Below are 24,690 nucleotides of genomic sequence, written 5' to 3' on the forward strand. Positions count from 1 at the left end.
ACCTGGCATGCGCGCAGTGCTGGGTTTGATCCTCAGCACCACATACAAATAAAGATGTTGTGTCTGCCGAAAACTAAAAAATAAATATTAAAAATTCTCTGTCTCTCTCTCTCTGAAAAAAAAAATGTGAGTATTCCTCACAGATACTTGCTGTGTGAACTCCCTACTCAAGAACCAAATACTTTCTGATTTGCATGAAAATGACCCTTACTTCTCTGAATTCTGACTTCTCACTCTCAGAAGCCAAATCAGTACAGCCTCTCTGTCACACCCATGTTGTTTTCTGACACTCTGGCTTAGGACCCAAATAGGTATGGAGAGCAAGATACACCTTTAAGATTTTATGTTCTTTCAAACTGGATAACTACCCCCGCATGATGTGGCAGAAGCTAAAGGAACCTGGTTTGCTAAAGTAAATGTGGTGAGGCTGCCCATTCTATACTAGTACAGTATAAAAATAAATAAAAATTTAAAAGAAGATTTTATATTTTTATGGGATTTTTAAAAATTTCCCCAAACTTTTCCTAATTGCATAAGCATTTCTATTTACCACTAAAACTTTGATAAAGTCTGGGGTGATGCTCAGTGGTAGAGTTCATGCTTACTTAGCATTAAACCTGGTTTCAATTCCCAACACCAAGAAAATAAAAACAAAACCCCCAAACTCTTGATATCATTGTAATATTTCCTCAGCTATCTTGGGACCATCTATTTTTTGAGTAAGTCACTATAACTTTGTTAAGTCACTAACTTTGTTAGGAAATTAAAAAGTGCAAATAGGGTCAGTACAATATTCTGAAGAAAATGATTCTAGGCAAAATAATGAAGTTATTGTTTCCAGCTGAGATATTTTATGAAGTGGGCAAAATTTGCAGTAATTCTTTGAATTCATTCTACATAATGATTTTTTCAGGGCTGGGGATGTGGCTCAAGCGGTAGCGCGCTCGCCTGGCATGCGTGCGGCCCGGGTTCGATCCTCAGCACCACATACCAACAAAGATGTCGTGTCTGCCAAGAACTAAAAAATAAATATTAAAAATTCTCTCTCACTCTCCTCTCTCGCTCTCTCTTAAAAAAAAATGATTTTTTCATTCAGATTTTTGGGGTAGAAATTTGGAGTAGTTAGTTAAACATTGTAAACCTGAGAAAAGAAAAGAAAAAAACAAAACAGAACTGAAAAACTCTATCTTATCATTTTGATGACTAATATCACATGGTTTTCCTTGATCCTTAGGTGCCTGAAGGCTGGCTTGACAGTGGATCCAGTGATTGTGGAGGCCTTCTTAGCCAGCCTCTCTAACCGGCTCTACATCTCTCAGGAGAGTGACAAGTATGTTCCCATTGCTAGGGGCAGCAGTTCTCTATGGTTTTGGAGGGGGCATCTAGCATTGTACATGTCTGTGCCTCTTTTCTGGTCACAGTGTAGGCATGTATTGGGTTTGTCACAGGTTTAAGGTGAAATCTATCTCAGAATGTTCATCCTGCACAACTGTGCTAGTAGAGAAAAATTATTGTCCTCCAGCCTACTGTCTGGGGCTTTGTCTTTCTGCTGATAGTTAAAGATTAGCAGGTGGTCATTTTCAGATGAATGCTTCATTGAGACTGTAGTGAAATCAAGGTCTGGATCATAGCCTCTGTGTTTTATTTCATTACTGCATACCAGAGAACTGTTCATCGGGTGCTTCTGTTCTTTCCTTCTATAGGGATGCTCACTTGATTCCTGACCACACCATCCGAGCCTTGGGACATATTGCAGTGGCCCTAAGGGATACCCCAAAGGTCATGGAGCCAATTCTGCAAATTCTGCAACAGAAATTCTGCCAGCCCCCCTCACCCCTTGACGTACTCATCATTGATCAGCTGGGCTGCTTGGTTATCACTGGAAATGTGAGGAAGGCCCCTAAGTGAGGCCAGAGCCATAAAACCCGCTAGCCATGTGCAAACTTTGTTAATTTCCTTTGACTGTATAAAATGTAAAATTACAGAGTAAGTTTACCTTGCACCTGAACTAAATACTTAACAAGTATTTCAACACCACATAGTGAGTATAATATAGTAGTTCCATGAGTGCTGGAGAAAAAGAGATTTAAATTAATTTCTTATCAACATAAATGACATAAAATAGGATTTGAATTGAAGAACTTTCCTTTTAGCTTTTAGTTTGAGGTTTGCTTAAAGTTTTAGAAATGAATGCCTTTGAAGGTATTTTATCGTCCTCAAGATTCAAGAGCTTTCCCCCAGGTGATGACAAGAGAGGCCTTCTCCCATGTTCTGGGAAGGGCCTCATGAAGGAATCGTGACATGATAACAGTGCTTCTTGCTCTCTTCCAGCAATACATTTATCAGGAAGTATGGAATCTCTTCCAGCAGATCAGTGTAAAGGCCAGCTCAGTTGTATATTCAGCCACCAAAGATTACAAGGACCATGGCTACAGGTAATGCTTTTGCACCTTGCTATTGCTTTGGATCCTGACAGTATTTAACTCCCTTTGAAAATGTGAGTTTGGTGATTTGTCCTTTAAATAAAACTTTTTTTTTCCTTAAAAAAAGCACTACATGCTACAAATAAGTGCACAAGGGAGGAAATTAAAAGCCACATACACCTATCACGTGGAGTTGATCACTGGACATCTCAGTGCGTGATGGTCCTAGCCCTTCCTTCTCTTCCCTTCTTAATAGGCCAAACTGCACACCCTGGCGACCTGCTTTTTTTTTTTTTAGCAATATATCAGCTGTGCCATAAATGCTCCTCTACATGTCACCTTTTAATAACTGCCTAGCATCCCATTGTATACTGGTACTGAGATTTGCCTAACCAACACTTAGCTTGAATGTTAGGTAGTTTTTCAATTTTTCTACCAGTAAATGCTACACTGAATTACCAGTAGCTGTATATCAGAGCATCATTAATGTTTTCCTTAGGTTCGATTCAGAGAAGTAGGATTTGGAAGGGTCTAAGGGAATAGGCATTTTAAGTCCTTGAATATTTTATTTTGTTTGAAATGCAACCAGTTTTCCCTGGAAGACCAAGATGCTTCCTTGTCTTTTCCTTGCCTTTGCCTGAGAATGCCTTGAGGAAGGGACATGTCTCTCCAAGAGTTTGTCAGATCAACAGAAGAGAGGGAAAGGGAAGAAAGGAAGTCAGACAAGAACAGGAGGTTGGCAGAGGGAAGAAGAGAATTTCTATTGATGTCTTCTTGTCAGCCACTGTGCTTCTCTCTTCCAGACCATTAAATCCAGACCTCAGAGTTTCTCTCCAAGTCAGTTTAATGGGCAGTAGTGTAGCTTCATGACCTTAGAAGGTGCCCAACCATTTTGTTCCTCAGTTTTCTCTCCTGCCAAAGAGACCCTATCTCTAGTTGTATCAGTAAATGAGATTGTGTGTGAAAGCTCTCCATCATTGTGAGCTTTTGGCATTGTTACACAGTTGACCCTCCAAATGTGCAGATTCAGCATCTGCAGTCCTGGGGATTGAATGCTTTACCACTGAACTACACCCCGAACTCTTTTTATTTTATTTTGAAACAGGGTTGTGCTAAGTTGCCCAAGCAGGCCTCAAACTTGTGGTCCTCCTGCCGTAGCCTCCCAGTTACCTGCGATTATAGGAATGTGCCACCATTTCTGGCATAGAGTGATTTTCAATGCTAATAAAAATGATTTATCCTCTTTCTCACCAGTGGAAGCATTTGCTGACCTTTGTTTTGCTCTTGACCTACCAGGTATATACCTAACTAATTGGGAAAGGAATACCTTTTATCATTGCTACTATTTGTTGTATGATTCTGGAGATTAGACAGTGTGCTCAGTGCTTCACATGGTGTTTAACGCCTCTAATCCTACTTTTTAAAAAATATTTAATTTTTAGTTATACGTGGACACAATACCTTTATTCTATTTTTATGTGGTTCTGAGGATTGAACCCAATGCCTTACACATGCTAGGCAAGTGCTCTACCTCTGAGCCACAACCCCAGTCCCTAATCCTACTTTTGCTCAGAAAGAAACTGAGGCTCAAAGACAAGTGATACACTCAGGTACACAACATGGAAGTGGCAGTCTGGCTGCCTCCAGGGTCACAGAAACCTAGCAGGCCTCACTGATTTTTGGCATATGGCTAAGGGGGCAATGTCAGCTTGACATCCAGTATTTGTGTGGCGCTGGCCACCATCCTGAGGCAGGTGATCCCAGGACACTTGAGCACTTCCTGCGCATTTGATATGGGCTAATATTAACATCAGCTCTGGGGTAGGGGGCATTCTGGGGAGATGCTGATCATCAAGTAAATATTTTATGGGTAGTAAATGTTGAATAAGACTGTTGGTGATTTGAGGGGGAAAAGCAGGGCTCAAGCAGGAAGTGCCTGAAAAGTATGTATTTTCATATTTAGCTGTGCAGTAGGCCGTGGACATTCAGAGGAAAGTGTTCTGAGTCCTTTTAGCGTTTCTAATATGCAGATTGCTGGTACTTAGTCCCTTAGAATCCCTCAGTGCACCTCAGGAGAAGACTGCAATCATTTCTACAGCAGTTCACTTTCTTTTGGGGGCTCTTTGTCACAAAGATGGCATGTTCATCATCTGTTGAGAGTTCTTTGGTTCACAGGAGCATCATAAGACAGGCTAGATTTACCCAGTGTTACCTTGCTTCACCCTTACAGCGAGTACCGTACCCTGGACATAGTCAAGAGCCTAGTGGTGGCTATTATTTTGCTCCTTTCCCCTCAGGCACTGCTCCCTGGCGGTGATTAATGCCCTGGCCAACATCGCAGCCAACATTCAGGAGGAGCACCTTGTGGATGAGCTACTCATGAACCTACTGGAATTGTTTGTACAGCTGGGGCTGGAGGGAAAGAGAGCCAGTGAGAGGGCAAGTGAGAAGGGGCCTGCCCTGAAGGTAGGAAGGAGGAGGCAACCACTTGTCTTCCCCACCAGTGCCTCTGTCCTGCTGACCAGGACTGAGTCTTGAGGCATTGTCTTGATTAAAACATGATACCCTTTTTGTTAAGTACTTTAATACATCTGGAGAATGCAAGAAACAAGGAGGTGGGGTTCAATCTCAAAGATGCTGATAGGGGTCGGGGCAAAGATGACTGACTTATCAGATTTCATCTGGTTTATGGCAGTCACTCCCCCAACCCACATGACAGCATGACAGCAGCCTAGCATGGCCTCCCTCCTAAATGCCTCTCCCTTTTCTCATCTGTCTAAAGCTGGGGGTGAGGGAGAGGACTGTGACTGCACCTACGAAGACTTTAAGGGCCAATCAATGGAGGATAATGACAGCATGAGAAGGGCCAGGTTTGACCTAATCTCAGGCCATCCAAGGAATCAGTTCTTCTAGGACAGACAAAATGTGTTAAATTGTTAAAAAAAAAATGTGTTAAATTCCTAAGTAGACAGATTAGGGGGTGGTTAAGGCAGGAAAGGCCTCTTACCCCATCATCTCCCCATTGACACATTGTGGCCACCAGGCCCTCTACCGTATTTCCACTTTCATCCTCCTTTGTTATTTCCCTTGTTTCTGTTACCCAGTAAAATGTGCCAGATTCTATTCTAGCACAGGTCAGCACAGTGTTTCTGTAAAGGGCTAGATTTAAATATTTTAGGCTTTACAAGCCTTAAATGGTTTCTGTTACAAAAGACATTTTAGACTGGGAAGGTCAGAAATAGGGAGGTAACATCTGAGTTGACAATTGCAATAAGAAGCCCTACATTGATAGTCAGCCAGGATGGAGTAGCTAGTACAAAAAGAGATCTTAAGACCTGGGCCAGACTTGCTCTGCTGGACCCCTTGCCAGTGATTTGGTGACTGATTGATCAAATCTCCCAGGTCGTGCACAACTGAGATGAGTCCAATGCACAGGAGACAAAGCATCTCTTGCATCCAGCAGAACCCCAGGCAGTGGGATGCAGGGGAGCACTGGTGATGGAGGGAGTACTAAGTATTGAGAAGGCAGAAGATATAATGTGTCACAGGCCTTCTTTCCCTCAGGATTTGGGCCTCGGTGTCCCCAAAGGACACCTAGGACCCATGGTTGCTCCCATCTGCCTCTTTTCTCAAGACTCTTGATTTTTAGTACTTCATTGAATACTGTAGGTTGCACCATGAGAGCCAATGCAGGGATCCCCTTTGCTAATCACTGAGCTGGATACAAAGCTTTGAATTCTGGTCTTTGAAGAATAGTTCTTGCTTGCTAGCCAAGTGGTGAATAAGTATTTATTGAGTAGCTGTTGAGCTTTTCCCTCTGAGATATGAACTCTGGAATAAGGGCTGCCTGGAGGAGAAGTAGTGAATAGTGCTAGCAAATATATCACCCTGTTGTTCTTCCTTGATGTTTTATGCATATGTGTATTACCTGAAATTGAATCTTAGCATGCTCTTAAACCTGACTTCTTTTACTTCTTTTATGTGCTACTGGGGATTCAACCCAGGGCTTCATGCATGGTAGGCAAGCACTCTACCACTGAGCCACATCTCCAGCTCATGATTTTGTGTGTGTGTGTGTGTGTGTGTGTGTGTGTGTGTGTGTGTGTAACCCAGGAGTATTCTGCCTCTGACTTACATCCGCAATCCTTATTTTTTTTATTTTGAGACTAAGTCTAAATTGTCCAGGCTGGCTTCAAATCTTGTGAATCCTCCTGCCTCAGCCTCCCAAGTGGTAGGGATCACTGGTCTAATTGCAGATAATGTTTACAACTAATTGATGACAACCAAGTAGTAGGGATTACAGGCAAGCACCACTGTGCCTGGCTTAGATGAGCATCTCTATGCCTCTCTTTGTGTACACATCTATGATCATTTCTTCTTTTTTTTTTTTAGTATTTATTTTTTAGTTGCAGTTGGTCACAATACCTTTATTTATTTATTTATTTTTATGTGGTGCTGAGGATCAAACCCAGGGCCTTGCTCATGCTAGGCAAGCACTCTTCCACTGAGCCACAACCCCAGCCCTCTGATCATTTATTTTAGATTAGGGAATTCAGGTTTATATGACACGGTGTCTTGTTTTTTAAAATAAGTGCATACTCATTGGTGACATTAGTTCTGTTCTTTCTAGGCTTCTAGCAGCGCGGGGAACTTGGGAGTACTCATTCCTGTAATAGCTGTGGTGAGTATTCATTAATCTAATGGTTTAAAACTCCAGGTACTGCACTCATGCACAGTATGTTTCTTAGAAAAATGCTGTTTTGAAACCCGAGTGTTTTGAGCTAGTGTTTCAGCCACCACTAGCTCTCCTTGATTGCCCCATAGGTATCACTCTTTCTCTGTGTCCCGTCCAAATCTCCTCTGCCAGCTGACCTGGGAACTTGCCTCAGTTTCCCTCCTGCATGACTCTCAGGTCCTAGGTCTGACACTATTCTCAACCTCTGTTATGACCTGCATTAATACCTCTGACCAATGTTGGCTCAACCTTTGTTTCCTCAGCTCTTTTCTGTGAGATGAGGCCTGGAGTCCTCTTGTTGGTACTCAGTCTGTGAAGCTGTAGCCCCAAGTCTCTTCTGGAAGCCATTGTTGGCACACTGGCCACAAGCCCTGCCTCTTATCACAGCGTACCAGGGTAGAGAGCTCATTTCCATCTTAATTTTATTTTAGTCTGTTTCTGCTTCTTTAAGATGACCTTTGTAGAAGTTGTTTTTACTGTTCTTAGTGTTTCCCAATGGCTGGAAGCACATGGGTTTTAGGATCATAACGGCTGGGATTGGACTCCTGGTCTGGCATATAGGACTCTGTAGGAACTCCTGGGCTTCTCCCCAGGATCAGTGTAGGCATAACCATTATCAGTGACAGTTCAGAATATACATACTTAAATGCCCACTCACCTGACCTTTTACATGAATAGAATTAGTATTGTATTTTTAACAAAAAGTTAATGGTTATATTATGGGGGAGGAAACAAATATTTGATTTTATTGCTCAACAAAGAGCATAGGGACCATGCGTTCTTGCATTTACTTTGTGGTTACCCCTTGAACCTTCTGGTGGAAACTGATTTCCAAAGGGTTTTTTGTTGTTGTTATTTTTATGTTTCCATTTTTTATTCTTAAGAGAAAGGTATACTTTTTTTTTTGACCTTTGGTGACACTGTCTCAAATTTCTTTGCTGAGTAGAAGGGCCAGTGGATGTAAGCAGGAAGGCTGGATTTTGGCTTTAATGCAACTGTTTACTTCTCAGGGTCCTTGGGAACCTGGAGTCACTGGTAGGTTGGGTCATATGAACTTTGGGGCTACTTCTTGTTTATATTTAGTGATTTTTGTTTTGAAATTTTGTGAAATAGTATTCCTTCAGAAATATCATTAATTAAATTGCTTTTATTGTTATATAGCCCATTGATAAGCATTTTGAAAGTTATCTAATCCTTAGACACCTCATCATTCCACTGTGATAAAGCAGGGGTTTAATAAGATATATCCCTTGCTCAAAAAATAGTCCTGTTTATGAATTAGTATTTTCTGGGTTGTGGAACCTTTTGAAAGCTGTAAACTCACTCTCTATAGAAATGCATATATTTAGGCTGGAGATATAACCTAGTGGTAGAGCACTTGCCTAGTGAGTATAAGGCCCTAGGTTCAATCTCTAGCAACCCCCCCCCCTCCCACACACACACACAAATTCTCAAGGTTCTGCATTTTACCTCAGGGAGTTAAATGGGAATATCCAGGGCCTCCAGTTAGGAATCCCTAGATGAGATACTCTGTTAGATTAAGATAAAAAAAAAAAAAAAATCCTCGCCTGGCTCTTGCTAAACACCTATCACTGACCTATACCTTTTCCAGACTTTGATGTAGATGTTAGAGTCAGGTTTCAAACTCAGGCAGCCTGACTCAAATCCTGTACTTTGACTTAATATTCTACTTGAAAAATGAGTGGGCTGGTTTCTGTAAGAGGGAATCCAAATGGATATAAGTGAACAAAAAACATAGAGACTGGAGCATTCTGACCTGTGCAGGAGTGTGAAGGAATCCAGACATGCTGTAGCTGAGATATTGCAGGGTACTTGAAAGTGAGACCATTGCCGTTCTGAGAAGGGGATAGATATGGCAAAAGACAGAGGCATAGACAGAGGCTAAAGACAGAGGGGTTTGTGTGTTTGTTTTGAGATGGGTTCTTAGTGTGTTGCCCAGGCTGGCCTCAAACTCCAGGGCTCAAGCAATCCTCCCCCCTTAACCTCCCAGATAACTGCAACTACAGGCACACACCACCATGCCCAGCTTTTTAAGACAGAATTTTTGAAGTAACTATCTTTAGAAATGGGAGAAGTAGTAACTCCACATCATGTACAACAAAAGAATTAGAAGTTATACTCCATGTATGTATGATATGTCAAAATATATTCTACTATCATGTAAAACTAAAAAGAACAAATCTTTTTAAAAAGTGCTGGGGATATGGTTCAGTGGTTGAGAGCCTCTGGGTTCAATCCCTGGTACCCTCCAGAAAGAAGGAAAGAAAGAAAGAAAGAAAGAGAGGAAGGAAGGAAAGAAGGGAGGGAGGGAGGGGAACCAGCAACAAGATGAAAAATATAGGATAAATACCAGAAAAGAACAATGTTAAAGTACATTGGAGAAAGAATGGAATAATTGGGTCATTAGCTATGTTAGGCTTCATCAAGAGGCCGAGAGGTTATGATGGGAAGTTTTGGTCTCAACCCTGATCTGTCCTTTTCTCTGTAGCATGCTGAAGCAAGGACTGGTGTAGGAAATTATAAAGTGAACAAGTGAGGAAGGTTAGCAAAGAAAAGTAGGCTCCTGGTCCCAGATTTCTGTGTTTAGATCTAAGTCTGAGGCAAATCACTTCCCTTCTCTGAGCTTGAATTGTTTCCTCTGCTATAAAAAAGAGGTGATTCCAGTGCACACCTCCTAGAGTTGATTTGAGTTCTCAGCAAGACCACCCATGCAATGGCAATGCCTGCTTTCCCTTTCTGTTGTCATTCCCCTTCCGCTGCTCCCATTACTGGCATTGGCCTCATCTGATCTTTTGTGACAAGACTCCTTAGGTAATCTTGCCGGCAAGCCAGCCTGTTCTTGAACCCCATTCACACTAGATACTGCAGCTACATCGTGGGCAGGTTTCAGAACCCTTCAGTCCTCCTCTTCCTCTCTTGAAAAGAGAGGATGAATGGTAAAGTTTCTCCTTCCAGGCTATGAGTGCTGCTCTTGTGACAGTGATGGTCCCCCTAATTGAAGGCTTAACATAACTTTTGCATTATGAGCAACTTTTTTGGATTTCAGGCACTCTGTCCAGGTAGTGAGGGATCCAGAAATACATTCCTTGGCTGTTGCCTGCTTTATCAAACTATATCCACTACAAAATCATGTCTGAAGGATGAAAGCCAAAACATGGACCCCACTTAAAGACAGTGGAAAGACTGGGGATGACTTAGAGCATTGTTTCAGGGATTCCATGCAGACCTCATTCTTTTTTTTTTTTTTTTTTTTTTTTTGGTGAGGTTTTATTTGTTTGGTTGGTTGGTTGGTTTTGGTACAGGGGATTGAATCCAGGGGTGCTGAAGCACTGAATCACATCCCCAACCCTTTTTATTTTTTATTTTGAAATAAGGTCTCATTCAGTTGCTAAAGCTTATCTTAAACTTAATCTTCCTGCCTCAGCCTCCCAAGTTGCTGGGATTACAGGCATATGCCATCATGCCCAGTAGGATATGGCTCTTTTGAATTCAGCCTTTGTTAAAGAAAATCGAATTAGAGACACAGTAAATGTGGCTATCTTTATTTACCTCTAGGGTAGAAGACGTGGCCTTGTGTACATACACTGTCCTCTGAGTAGTAGTGAGATGACAGTAGGACATTTACATGGATTTGGAAGATTAGGCCTTGAGAGAATTAAGACCCAATGCTCAGGAAACCCTTTGTATGTCTCAGGTTATTTCTCTCCTGGGCATTGGGAATGATAATAATTAGGCACCCTCTTTGGGGTGAAAAATTAGTCATGTAACTCATCTCTGTGTTTTGATAGGGGTCCCTGGTTGAGAAAGGCTTTAAGTAATAGGGCCAGATGTGCAAGATGGGGCTGTCAGGAAAGAAGGTGCTGAGTACACTTTATAGGTTTGCTATGAGGAGGCAGGAAGAAGGTGAGGGAGTCTGTTTTCAAGACTCTTTAGGAACACCTGACACACCAGTTGGTTATACTAGCTCCTGTTGACTTATGGCATTGTTTAATATGCAAAATTGATCCCAACCAGCTTCTCAGTTGTTAGTAAATTTCTTCTTCCATAAGAACCTTGATTCTGTTTGGTAACCGTGGAAGTCTTGGTACCAAAACATCTCTGTCCTCATTGATAGAATGGAAATAGAATTGGTACAGGGGATTGAATCCGGGGTGCTGAAGCACTGGATTGTGCCCCCAGAACATGTTAGGTGCCCAGGTTGCCATCTTTAAGACCTGATAGGGTTTGCCACTCTCCCCATGAAGAGCAGACAGCTGGTGCGATGTTCGTAGACCAGAAACAGAAAGGGTCTGTCAACAGTGAAACGAACTTGAGTGGACAATGGCATGAACCCAACAGTGGTCACAGCCGCAGCCTGGGTGCCCTCTTCATTTACTGTGATGGTACCTTGGTGTTTGAACTGTTTCAAATTGGAAAGAAAAATTGTCAGATTCTATAGGTTGGTACATAGATGATAGAACATCTAATAGAGTCTAATTTCCTTTAGAAAAATGTCCAAAGACCACACAAAAATCACAAATCACAACTGGCAAAAATCACAATTGTTCAAAATTACCCTTGAAAATTTCTTTCATCATCTGTCAGTTGCAGTTAATTGTGCTTAGAGGCCATGTTATAATCACAAGTACTTACCTGTATACTCTAGAACCACATTCATTCTAAGTTGCAACCACAGTCTGAGAAGCTTTGGGAACCAAGACAGCTGCTGCAGACCCCCGTATCCTCCTAAAAGTCTGGAGTGCACATGCACTAGGTGGGCAGGGGCCTAGATCGGCCACAACATTTGGCCTGTTATTCACTTTCTTTTGCTGAGTGTCTGTTTGTTGGATTGTGAAGTTAAATGTGTGTGTGTGTGTAGTACATTTTCTGGGTGTTTAATGGGTCTTTCACAGTTCAATTGAGCATAGCTATTTCACAGATTGGAGCACGCATCTCTCCTTGCTTGGGTAAGCAAGGAGATAATAGGACTCATTCCAAGGCTGTTCCTGTGACCACTCTGCCTAGTGAGCATCTGGCAAATGCACTACCCTCCCTGGCTGCAGAACTGAATACTTGTGTGCCACAGCCAGACCCAGAAGGGCTTCAGCAGCCCTGACTTGGGAAATGAGACTGAGTGGAGGAGGGCTGGGAAGGGACAGATGGAAATGGGAGTTAGGCTGTGACTGACCCTTAGACCAGTGCAGACAAAGGAACAGTTACCAGGTCAATGGTGATCCTTTGGTCTGAGATTCCTGACATGTTGCCATTTTTGTCAAACAGCTCTGTGATTCCCATTGACTTCAGGGCCTCCACCAGATTGTAGTTCTTCTCCAGCTTGAATTTAGGCAGAAGCACTTCTCGAGTTCTAGTCAAAGAATAGGAAGAGGCACAGTTTTATTGAATCACAAATTACAAAAGAATAATGTTTTTCCTGATGAGTGTGTACACCCTACCATGTATTGCATTTACTGCAAAATTAACATAGCACTTATTCAAATTTATAACCTGGCACTGTCAGTTGAGGATTTTGGAACAACCACCTACTGTAATTCCAACTATAGTCAGCCCTTTGTATCCATGGGTTCTGTCAACCACAGATTAAAAATATTAGGGGGAAAAGTTCATCTGTTCTGAACATGTATAGACTTCTTGTTCTCATCATTATTCCCTAAATACTTTAGTACCACAACTATTTACATAGCATTTACATTGTACCAGGTATTATAAATAAGTAGAGATTATTTAAAATATAGCAGAGGATTGCATAGATTTTATACAAATATAGATCGTTTCATATAAGGGACTTGATTGATATCCTTTACCAGGGGATAGTTTCTGAGAACGGGAGGATGGAAGGGTGTGCTGAGAATGGTGATCTGGTGGATGGTATGTGGGTGGACTAAGAATAGAACTTGCAGTTGGTTTGGCTTCCTTGGGTTCAGAGTGTAAGTCAGGGCAGGGAGATTAGGAAGGAAGTGGGTACAGAAGGGACATTTTTAAGGAAAAATCCACAAGGCTTGATGACTGATAGGCCACCTGGGGAAATTTCCTCTCTAAGAACATACTTCTTATTTTGTTGCATTTCTCTGTATTCTTCTTCTAAAAGGAGCTCTAAACCAGATTTACTTATTCATATTGGCCTAAGTAGCATTCAAAAAACAGAAATGTGACTGACCTCTCCATTCTTTCTGCCATGGTTCAATAATAGTCTCTGTAAATATTTAAAATCTGCAGTTTTAACTATTGAGCAATGAATAATAATAGAGGAAAATCATGAATCACAAATCTGCAATGAGTTTAGAGAACCTTAGAATTTGCTGGGTGGAAAAGGGGAAAGCTAATCTCTGTTGAATTCCTCCTAGGTTCCAGGTACTGGGGTATATCACTTATTCTCATCTTGACCCCCATAAGTAAAGGAATTACCACCATTTTCAGGTTGATGGAACTGGACTTAAATTCACAAAGCAAATATGTAGCAGAGCTGGGATACTTATTTCCAAACTGATTCTAAGCTACCTGCCTCTGCCTTCTGAAATTGACCTTGGAAAGCAGATGTGTTGCTCCTAAGTGCTCTCTGATTGTCTCATTGAGCAAGAAATTTGGACTGAATTAGAGCAGCCTGTTTGGCATTCTTGGGTAGTTATGCATAATTCTCCCTTTTTAAAAAAATGACCAGAGTTTCAGTAGTCCTGGGCACCCCCAGCCTTTAGAAGAAACACCTAGAAGTACCTGTTTGTCATGCTTTTTTGCCATCTCTCTACCACCTGGGGTGTCAGCTGTCCTTCAAGGGTCTTCATCCCTGATAGCTTGTGTGGGACCACAATTAGCATGCTGATGCCTCCTACATACTCCAACTGGAGAACATCACAGTCAAGTTCCTGGTCATTTGCCGCAAGGAAGTTCCCCTTAGTCTGCATCATGGGAACCTTGACCACCTCTCGCTCATTCAGCCGGAAGTTGTGGTTGTGTGTCATTTCCACTGGGAATTTATTCACCCACGATCCTTAAAATCAAAAGAAGCAGGCAGCTATTAGGATTCTCCTTTAGAACAATGGTCTCCTACCCTTAATGATGGGTCCAAATTCCTAGGCGGGCTTTGCAGGGCCCATCTCCAGAGTTTCTGATTCTCAGGTCTGGTTTGAGCTGAGAATTTGCATTTCCAGCAGGAAAGGTTAGATAGACTGGGATGGATTGTGGGTTAGATTCCAACACTAAATAGTTGTTTGACCCTGGCAATCACCTAAACTTGTCTGGGCCTCTTGAGTTCTTCATTTGTAAAATGAGTATCTTAGAGCTCCTTTTTGCTCTCTATTGGTGGCTCTCATCCCTCATACTATGATTTAGCAGCATTTGGCAGGACACGTGGGTGATGTGGTGTTGCCCTCAGGATCTTCACTATAGATTATGGTTTTTTTTGCACTACTGGGAATTGAACCCAGGAGTGCTCTACCTCTGAGCTACATTCCCATCCCTTTTTATTTTTATTTTATTTTTTATTTTGAGACAGGGTCTCACTACATTGCCCAAACTGGCCTCAAACCTTTGATCTTTCTGCCTCAACTGTGACACCACACCCAGCTTCACTACAGATTTGGATGCAGTATTGTGTATACAGGAATAAGTCTGTTCTGTTATTAGCTCTAAGATGCTAATAATAGCTGTAAGATAACTAATAATAATTGGTGACAAGTTGATGACTGGTGATATGCCACCAATTCATCTAAGCACCTTTCCTGTATTATCTCATTTTCTGCTCCCAGTAACTATATGAGATGGGTGCTTTTATTATTATTATTCCCTTTTTATGGATGAGGAAACAGAGCCACAACAAAAATTTTCAGCTGGTAGGTTGACAGCACAGATGAGGTAAGCAGGCAGGGTCTTTGTAGATCTAAACACCAGACAGCTTCTGCCTGAGCATAGCTATACTAGATGACTTCTAAGACTGTCTTACCCAGCACTCAACCACAGCACTATAGACATCTGGGCCCAATAACTCTCTGGTGTGGAGAGTGTTCTGTGCATTGTAGGACATTTAGCAGCATCTGTGACCTCCATGAAATATCGGCAGTGCTTCCCCCACCTCCTCAGGTTGTAATAATCACAGTATTTCCAGGCATCTGTCTTGGAACTCACAGGGAATCACTGCTCTTTCCAGCTTTGATAGGAAGAAGCACATGAGAAGCTTTACTAAAGTAAACAAACATTTGCAATTAAAATCAAATTATAACAGAGATTTGAGAGCTAGAAATTGAAATTGTACTTCTAGAGTTTCCTCTCCTTTGAGAAGCATCCATGAAAGATTGATTGATACTAGCATTTGATCTTTTCCAATTCCCAGTATTGGATTAAGTTAATGTATCAGTGTTATCAGGACATTCAGCATATGTTTGCCACTTTAACACTTTGGTTTGATATGGATTACTCTGTTCAGGAGATAAACTGACAACTTCTAGTCATTTCTCTACCCCCATGCTGACAGAAATGGCCACCTGTCCCTGAACTCAGGCCAGGGCTAATGCAGACGCTTCAAGTGATCTGGAGGCTTCCAAGAAACTGATGAGACTGAGGGTTTTGCTGCTGCTAAATGTTTTTCACTGACCTGTTCTAAAGTCATTTCATAGGTTAATTGCTTAAATAAATGTCATTAGCCATGTTATACTATTATTATAATCTATAGTTTGACTCACTCTAGTTCATTGCCATTTGCCCCACACTATGCTAAGTGTTGCATCATAGTCTCTTTGGTTCTCCCCACAGCCCTGTCAGAGTAGGTGTTATCACCTTTGTGATAAAGATGAGGAAACCAAGTCAGAGATGTTGAATGACTTGCCCAAGGTCACACAAATAAGAAGTGGTGAAGCCAGGGATTAGATTTCTATTTGCCAATTAAAAAACTTATAACCAGAGCTGGGGTGTAGCTCAGTGGTAGGGCATTTACCTAGCACATATGAGGCACTGGGTTCCATCAAGAAAGAAAGAAAGAAAGAAAGAAAGAAAGAAAGAAAGAAAGAAAGAAGGAAGGAAGGAAGGAAGGAAGGAAGGAAGGAAGGAAGGAAGGAAGGAAGGAAGGAAGGAAGGAAGGAAGGAAGGAGAAAGAAAGAAAGAAAGAAGAAAGAAAGAAAAGAGAAAGAGAAAGAGAAAGAGAAAGAAAGAAAAGAAAAGAAAAGAAAGAACTTAAAGCCAGTGATGAAAAGAATATGTGTATATTTATCATATTTGTGTGTGTGTTGCTATCTTTGAGTCTGTTGCAAGCCTGTTAGACACTTAGCCTTTGATTCCAACTGGCATTGTGCCTGGCTCAGGGTGGAAGCCCAGGGGTCAAATCTTAGCACTCTAGAACATCCTGAATTCTTGGCTTCCTCAATCTTACTTCACAGCTCACCTGGCAGGATGCCTGCCTAATAGAGCTGCTGGGGGACCTTAGCCTGGGCACAGAGAAGGATATACCCCTTTCTAAGGGGTATGCTATCAGGTTGGAAGGGGACTCTGGCCTCACCTCCACCAAGCAAAAGCCAGGAGAAAGCCTCTGTCCTTTGCATTCCTGGGCTGCTGTACAACTGCTGGGGCTAACAGGATTGTTGGCCTCCCAATAACTATGTCCTCATTGGTGTCTGGTGGTAAAGTGGAGAGATATAGTCATTCTGGTCAAGTTCCAGTAAAAGGTATGGATTTTACAAATACATATTCCTTTATTTCTAGGATTTGAAGGCGTGTGTGTGTGTGTGTCAGAGAGAGAGAGAGAGAGAGAGAGAGAGAAAGAAGTGTGTGTGTGTGTTAGAGGGGTAGTAACCTCCTTAAAAAGTGCCCTTATGCCTGGTCCAGAACCATTGCTTAAGAAATAGTAGTTTATTTCTCCACCCCTACCTGCCCTTTAGTACAAAAGTATCTTGAAACAGAATTTTAGTTGTTATATCAGTTACTCTAGCTGAACAGTTCTGAGACACAAATCTTTAGCCTTATCTCCATATTTCTGCTTACTAATAATTGGGATTGGAAATGAAGAAACTGAAATCCAGGTTGGACAAATGCTAATTTTTCTTTTCATTGTGACTTCTAATTTAACAAATCTCTAGAGATGGACCCTCTGGGTCCAATGTTACTCTGACACTTATTAGCCATGTGCCCTTAATAGGGACCCCAATAATCATTATGACCTCACTTGTGGTGAAGATCCAGTGAGCATAAAGCATAGAGTTAGGGCTCAGTAGCTATCACATCATCATGATCTTCCTTGTCCCTGTATCTGAGTCAACCCTGTAGACACAGATCTGTTTTTTTGGGTAATTCATAGCTAGAATATAGCTCTTGACATTCAGTCTAGAAAGTACATTGTAATTCATAGCTAGAATATAGCTCTTGACATTCAGTCTAGAAAGTACATTCTCAAAGTTTGCTTTGAGAACCATAAGCTACTTCTTACCTTTGAAGTATATGCAGTTAAGAATCATCATCTGAATAGTAGGGTCTATATTTGCTAGAGCTTCCTTTATGAGACCCTTGGTGAGCTTCAGAATATGGTCGTTAGTTTTAGAAATGAAGGCAGGATCTGAGAAGTCAGCCACCTGAGCCTCAGCAAAGTAGTACTCTCTCACTTTAGTTTTGAAGTCATCTAGGATGGGAAACTGCTCTTGAACATAAAGGTCGTTGACTGACCTAAGTGTGTACCCAAAGTTCCTCCTGAAGAGGCGATGAGTCAGCTTACGGAAGAGATTATGAATAGTTGTGATCTCATACTTGTTGCTAGCATTAACAAAGTCTTTAAAATGCAAAACCGAGTGCACTTGTTCATGAGTCTTTCCCTTCAGGCCTAAGGAAATCATCCCCATTGCAGTAGAAATACCAACAGGTGCTATAAATATGTTATCAAAAGTGTTGGTCAGGTCCTTCAGTGATCTGTAAAGGTTGAAGGCGAACTTTGCATTAAGGATATTAAGACGCTGGATCCGGCTCTTGCCTTGGAAAAGCTGCAGGATGTTCCCAGGACTTGATTCTATTGGGGAAACTGCATCAATGATGTCAATGTAGTCATCATCTTCACCAAATAATTTCTCCAGGTCCAGATAATCTTCGTCTTCCTCCCCCTCTGGAATCCAGTCATTGGTGACCGTGTTTTCTTTGTGAAAGTCAGCAGGCAAAAGGGGCATGCTCAGGTTTTTATTATTAAGCTGATCTGTGAAGTCTTTGCTTCCACCACACACAGATGTTATGATGAGGAAAATGAAAAGAGGGTGGAAGGGGTGTTTCATTTTGGCAGAGCTAAAGCTGTGAGGGAAAACAAGGTGACATGTTGAAAAGTGGCCTGGCTGGCCCACACCCTATTGCAGTTCAAATAGTAGATTACCTGCAGCTTTGGCCCAGGAGAGGCTCTCCCTTAAAAGCACAAGTTCTAGGGCTGGGATTATGGCTCAGTGGTAGAGCACTTGCATAGCACACGCGAGGCCCTGGGTTTGATCCTCAGCACCACGTATGAATAAATAAAGGTATTTTGTCTAACTACAACCAAAAAAAAAAAATATATATATATATATTTTTTTTTTTTTTTTTTTTTTTTTTTTTAAAGCACGAGTTCTGGGGCTGGGGATGTGGCTCAAGCGGTAGCACGCTCGCCTGGCATGTGTGCGGCCCGGGTTCGATCCTCAGCACCACATACAAAGATGTTGTGTCCGCCAATAACTAAAAAATAAATATTAAAATTCTCTCTCTCTCTCTTTCCCTATCCCTCTCTCACTCTCTATTAAAAAAAAAAAAAGCACGAGTTCTTAAGCTGTTGAGGATTCTGAACTTTAACAGAATCTGATGAAAATAAACATACACCTAACATTTTATGTGCTTTATAAATCTTCCATGAGATTCATGCCCCTGGGTGAAAATCCCTTCTCTAAAGGTTTGCAAAACTAACATTCTAGAATCCTGGGGTTCAGAAGAGCCAGGAAGAAGTTTCTTTTTCATTCATTCATCAAACATTGTCTTCTGTCTCCAAAAAGCATATTAGGTAATAGAGGCATGAAGGTCTTCCCTACTAAGAGCCTCATGAGCCAGACTCATGGGATAGATGTGTAGTGATTTGAGCATTCTTAATATTCAAAGCAAAGCATGTGAGGGCAGGTAAAGGAATGTGGCTATACTTCATATAGTAGTACTAGGGGTGCCCAGACAGAGAATTGGGGAGAAGCTTCATTAAAAGGTGAGACTTGAGTGGGCCCCTGGAAAGGAGGGGAATTTCTAGCAGAGGGATTCAGTCCTATCTGTGCAACCCAAATACTCCACCTTGGGATAGTGCTGTTATGGGAAAATGTGTTGGGCCAGGCTTTCTGAAAACTTCTAATGATATTTGAAATTTGTGCAGTCATTTGGGGTTAATTTTTATAAGATCTGGAACTTGTCTGTAATGCCAGGACTCCCTTAGGGCCTAGTAAGAATGTGGTTGGTGGCCTGGCAGCCCCAGAAACTATTAATTAAGGTCATGTAACCTGCTACAAGTATAGTTTGCTATCAGGAAAAGCTAAATCTTTTCTACTACTTGTAATCTCAGCAGGCAAAGTCTATGTGAGGGCAATGTAGGACATCCCTAAAGGCCTAAGGGATATTCCCTTTATTTTGTTTAAGTATACAAGGTAAGTGTTTAACATAATATCTGTGGTTAGCTTATCTTTATCTGTTCATCCCCTTCCTTATTCCAAGGTCTTAGCTTGTGAAATTTATTTTGGCTCCCAAGTGGCTTTGTCTTGCTCTTTCTTACTTCCCAGATATTAACTGTATACTGGGTAGATGTTGAGCAATTATTTGATGCTTCCTTGTTTCACCAGATAGTGGCCATAGTATTTATAATGCTGATCTAGGCAGGTTGTACATAATCCCAATCTATTCTCTCCAGAAAGAATAATTGTGTTTTGTTAAGTTTGTTTAGTGCCTGTTCCTATTTCCTGTTAGATTATCTACTGCCAATCTAAGTCATGTAAGAGTTACTGTCTCCTGTTAAATATCTGAACTTGTTAGGCCTGAGATTGTTAGGGGCTAACTGTTCAGAAACCCTATTTGAATGCTCACAGTTTTGTTGATATTGATAATGGCAAGGACAAATGATGGAGCCATGTTGGATGCCAGGCGCATATAAGGTATTTTGTATAACTTAACTGCACCCTTCCATTTTATATATATTGAGCCTTTTTTTGCTGTTGCTAATAAAGGCAGTGATTTGGGCTGGGGGTAGAGTCCTTGCCTAGCATGCTTAAGTCCAGGTTTGATCCCCAGCACTGCAATGAATGAATGAATGGCTAAATTGGAACCAAGTTGGCTGAGCCCCCTACCCAGACATGTCAAGTTCTCTGCTGCCTTGTTTGCCCTGAAATGCCAGGACACTCCCAAATTGACTGGAGAATAGTTTCTACCAGTGCTCCAACTTTGGTCCTCTCCCTGCCATACTGTTTAAAATAAATAAATAGTAAACTCCAGTATTGTTTTAATAATAACTGAGAGACTTTGGGGTTGCACATTTTGGAGAGGAAAGTCACATAGTTTCTAAGAATTTAAAAATGTCTTTCCTCTTTAGTACCTTGCTAAGGCTACAGGGGCCTCATATTGTCTGCATGGATGAAGCAATTTCTAGAAAGGATTTTTAATGTGTGTTACTGAAAATAGAATGGGGCTCAGTTTGCAAATAGAATCAGACATGTGTATTAATGGAAATAAACTTTATAAAGTTAAAGGAAAAGAAAATGGGTAACTTTAGTGGAAGTCTCCTCACTTGACTGCACTTATAAAGTGTTCTTTTCAGGTAAAAAATTAAGGTTAAAGAAAAAACAGAAAACAACTTGTATTAATAAGGGTTCTGGAAAATGAATCTGAGGCCAGACAAGGAGCCAGACTGAAGACATTCATGTTCTATTTTTCTTTTTCTGTTTTAAATTTATTATACTGGAATTGAACCCAGGGTACATTTATGTTTTTATCCTGATATTCAGAGTATATATTTGGATGCCTCTTACACCCTGTTCCTACATTATATGATTAAAAACCAAAAATAGTTTTCATTTTCCCTGAGAAAGGGGAAGATATCTCTGATATTTTTTATGGGTTGAAAATTTAAGGATCTAAAAATTAAACCTTCCTACCATTTCATTATTTAGTATAATAAAAACTATATAAGAAATTTAAAAATTATTATTAGGTTATGTTTAAGTCCAGATTACTATCTTTGAAGAGAAGCAATATTTTTTTAAACATTTTTTAGTTGTAGATGGACCCAATACCTTTATTTTAATTATTTTTATGTGGTGCTTAGGATTGAACCCAGTGCCTACACGTGCTAGCTAAGCACTCTACCACTGAGCTACTACCCCCAGCCCAAGAAGCAATATTTTTTTAAGATAAATTTTTTTTTCTGAGAATTTAATATGGCACTTTCTCATTAGTTACATCCATCAGAGCAGAACACCTGAAAATTGTTGTCCCTCTCAACTTGGCTTTCCGTGAAGCTCATTATCTTCAGGTTCAAACAGAGCAAGTGGAATGGGAGAGAAATAGCTGCCTGTAGCATGGAAAATTTTATTTTGAAATAACTTCAAACCACTGAAAAGGTGTAAAAATAAAGTAGCAGAGCATTTCCTATATCCCCTTTTTTCAGATTGACCAGATTTTTACATTTTGGGACATTTGCTTTATACTCTATCTCCATGTTTATGTGTATGTACATATGTATATATTCACACACACATACAGACACACATGTGCACATTGTTTTATTTTTTGAACCATTTAAGATTAGGTCTCTTCTATCATGTCCCTTTAACCTTTAATACTAGTATTTTAAGGGGAAATGTGTAAGACAAGGATATTCTCATACGAAAACATAGGATAGTTATCCAATTTGAATAATTTAACATAGATATAATACTTTATTTCTTCCATAGTTCCTATTCCAATTTTGTCAATTGTCCCAGTATTGACAAATAGGATTAATTATATAATGGACAGATTAAAATTTTTAAATACTTTCCCACTTCTTAGCGTGGAAAGCTTCTGCATTTGCGCATTGATAAAGAAAGGAATGAATTGCTCATCTCTAAACACCAAAGATTAGAATTTACAATCAAAAGAAATATTAGAAACCGAACTTACCTCTGTCCTTCTGAGAAGCGGCTCTACAGAGATGAAATCAGCCAGGGTCACCAGTGGAGTTTCAATGTGAACTTTGGTGCTGGGTTGTTTTTGCATATTTTCCAAAGTAAATATGTCCCAATTCAAACACACTCAACTAGCTTTGTCAGCACAAACCACCTAGCTGTGTCTTTGATCACTGCTTAGTGACTGGCAACTCCTAGGCTCCAGTTTGTCACTGAGGTTTTGAATGTGACAGTCATTGTCACACACAGCCTTGTTGCAGGAGCAGCCTTCACTGAAGCTAGCACATAATCTAAGGCACTCTTCAGACTCTGGAGGCTAGGCTGCACTTCCAGAGTAGCTATAATACTCCCCCCAAAATAGAAGTCACATGTGTGCCCTCCTATTGTGTCTTCCCCTTCTGAGATGATCATCTTCTTATCTAGCCCTGACCACCAAGGCAGATTTGGCTAGTTTGGTGAGGTGGGTGTCCTTATCCTTCTGTGAACTTATTCTTCACTGAGAAGTGGAGCCAAAAATAAGATTAGTGGCTTATTAAAAATAAGGATACCATGGCATAGGACTTTCTTCAGTCAAGGGTCACTGTTCATTGCTAGAATCGAAGCCCAGCTCTTTTTTTTTTTTTTTTTTTTATTGTTGGTCGTTCAAAACATTACATAGTTCTTAATATATCATATTTCACAGTTTGATTCAAGTGGGTTATGAACTCCCATTTTTACCCCGTATTCAGATTGCTGTATCACATCAGTTATACTTCCATTGATTTACATATTGCCATTCTAGTGTCTGATGTATTCTGCTGTCTATCCTATTCTCTATTATCCCCCTTCCCCTCCCCTCCCCTTCCCTTTTCTCTCTCTACCCCCTCTACTGTAAATCATTTCTTCCACTTGTATTATTCTTCTCTTACCCCTCCTTTCCTCTTATATGTAATTTTGTATAACCCTGAGGATCACCTTCCATTTCCATGTGATTTCCCTTCTCACTCCCTTTCCCTCCCACCTCTCATCCCTGTTTAATGTTAATCTTCTTCTCAAGCTCTTCGTCCCTACCCTGTCCTTGGTTACTCCCTTTATATCAAAGAAGTCATTTGGCATTTGTTTTTTAAGGATTGGCTAGCTTCACTTAGCATAATCTGCTCTAATGCCATCCATTTCCCTCCAAATTCTATGATTTTGTCATTTTTTAATGCAGAGTAATACTCCATTGTGTATAAATGCCACATTTTTTTTATCCATTCATCTATTGAAGGGCATCTAGGTTGGTTCCACAATCTTGCTATCGTGAATTGTGCTGCTATGAACATCGATGTAGCAGTGTCCCTGTAGCATGCTCTTATTAGGTCTTTAGGGAATAGACTGAGAAGGGGAATAGCTGGGTCAAATGGTGGTTCCATTCCCAGCTTTCCAAGAAATCTCCATACTGCTTTCCAAATTGGCTGCACCAATTTGCAGTCCTACCAACAATGAACAAGTGTACCCTTTTCCCCGCATCCTCTCCAGCACTTGTTGTTGTTGGACTTCATAATGAAGCCCAGCTCTTGTAGGACAGTTAAGGATATCACTGAGCTGTGTTTCCCAAACCCAAGTCCACTTAGATATTCATGGGGTCTGTGGAACTATAATTTATTTCAACTTGTGTTTTTAATTTTATGATCTAAAAATTTGTCAGAATATTCTGTATTATCTAGGAAACCAGCTTATCACAAAGCATTGCTTCCTGATTTGGGTACTTGTGAATGTATTTGGGTAATCAACTAGTCTGATTCTCAGACAAAAGAATGTACAGGTATTTGAGGGGCTGTGGGTGTGTCTCTGTCACTGCTTGAGAGATGCTAAAATATAAGGGTCATTGTGTTCAGGATATGGAAAGTGTGGTTGAGTTTGGGTCTAGTGTAGCATTCTAACTGTAGCCATATCTGTTCCCCAGAGCCTTTATCTGCCCTACTCAGTCGAAAGCTCCAGCATGGACACCATTGTGCTGCTCTGAGAGGCCCTTCCATGTGTCCAGACTCCTCCTGGGGCTCAGCCTCACAAACTCTTGCTCCCTTTTCTTCTTACTTTCACACATGCTAAGCCTGGCCCCCAGCAGAACCTTGGCAGACACAGTTCTTTCTTCTTGGAGCATCTTGCCTGCAGAATGGCACATGGCTGCTGTTCTGCCACTCTTCACAAATGAGGGTGGTAATTATACCTAATATGGGAAGAGGTTATAAAAATTGACATAAATAATGTCAGGAGGGCTGGGGTTGTAGCTCAGTGGTAGAACACTTGCCTAGCATGTGTGAGGCACTGGGTTCTATTCTCAGCACCACATAAAAAAAAAAAAATAAAGGGCCATCCACAACTAAAAAAAATATTTTAAAAAATGTGAGGAAGGGCTGGTGCTGGGGTTGTGGCTCAGTGGTAG

At 40.9% G+C, this 24,690-nt stretch overlaps 2 protein-coding genes across 7 annotated transcripts in view; one reads left to right on the top strand and one right to left on the bottom strand.

The window, feature by feature from the left end:
• Window positions 1-24,690, top strand: part of PI4KA (phosphatidylinositol 4-kinase alpha) — a 136,771-nt gene that overhangs the window by 56,305 nt on the left and 55,776 nt on the right. For all 6 annotated transcript variants that reach the window (XR_014021141.1, XM_081286953.1, XM_081286951.1 and 3 more), the window contains 5 exons: window positions 1,235-1,330; window positions 1,704-1,887; window positions 2,332-2,435; window positions 4,721-4,889; window positions 7,054-7,104. Coding sequence is in view for 5 of the 6 variants with exons in the window: in XM_081286953.1 (XP_081143079.1) it covers window positions 1,235-1,330; window positions 1,704-1,887; window positions 2,332-2,435; window positions 4,721-4,889; window positions 7,054-7,104 (604 nt within the window). In the remaining variant the exon portion in view is untranslated. The remainder of the gene's footprint in view (window positions 1-1,234; window positions 1,331-1,703; window positions 1,888-2,331; window positions 2,436-4,720; window positions 4,890-7,053; window positions 7,105-24,690) is intronic.
• Window positions 10,729-18,407, bottom strand: SERPIND1 (serpin family D member 1; the record flags this gene model as incomplete). Its single annotated transcript, XM_081285457.1, has 4 exons — window positions 10,729-11,578; window positions 12,379-12,523; window positions 13,888-14,161; window positions 17,582-18,407. The coding sequence occupies 4 exons, from the start codon at window positions 18,405-18,407 to the stop codon at window positions 11,387-11,389; spliced, it is 1,437 nt and encodes a 478-aa protein (XP_081141583.1). The 3' UTR covers window positions 10,729-11,386.

Source organism: Spermophilus citellus (assembly GCF_964194105.1).
Source record: "Spermophilus citellus genome assembly, chromosome: 3".
Lineage (NCBI taxonomy): Eukaryota > Metazoa > Chordata > Mammalia > Rodentia > Sciuridae > Spermophilus > Spermophilus citellus.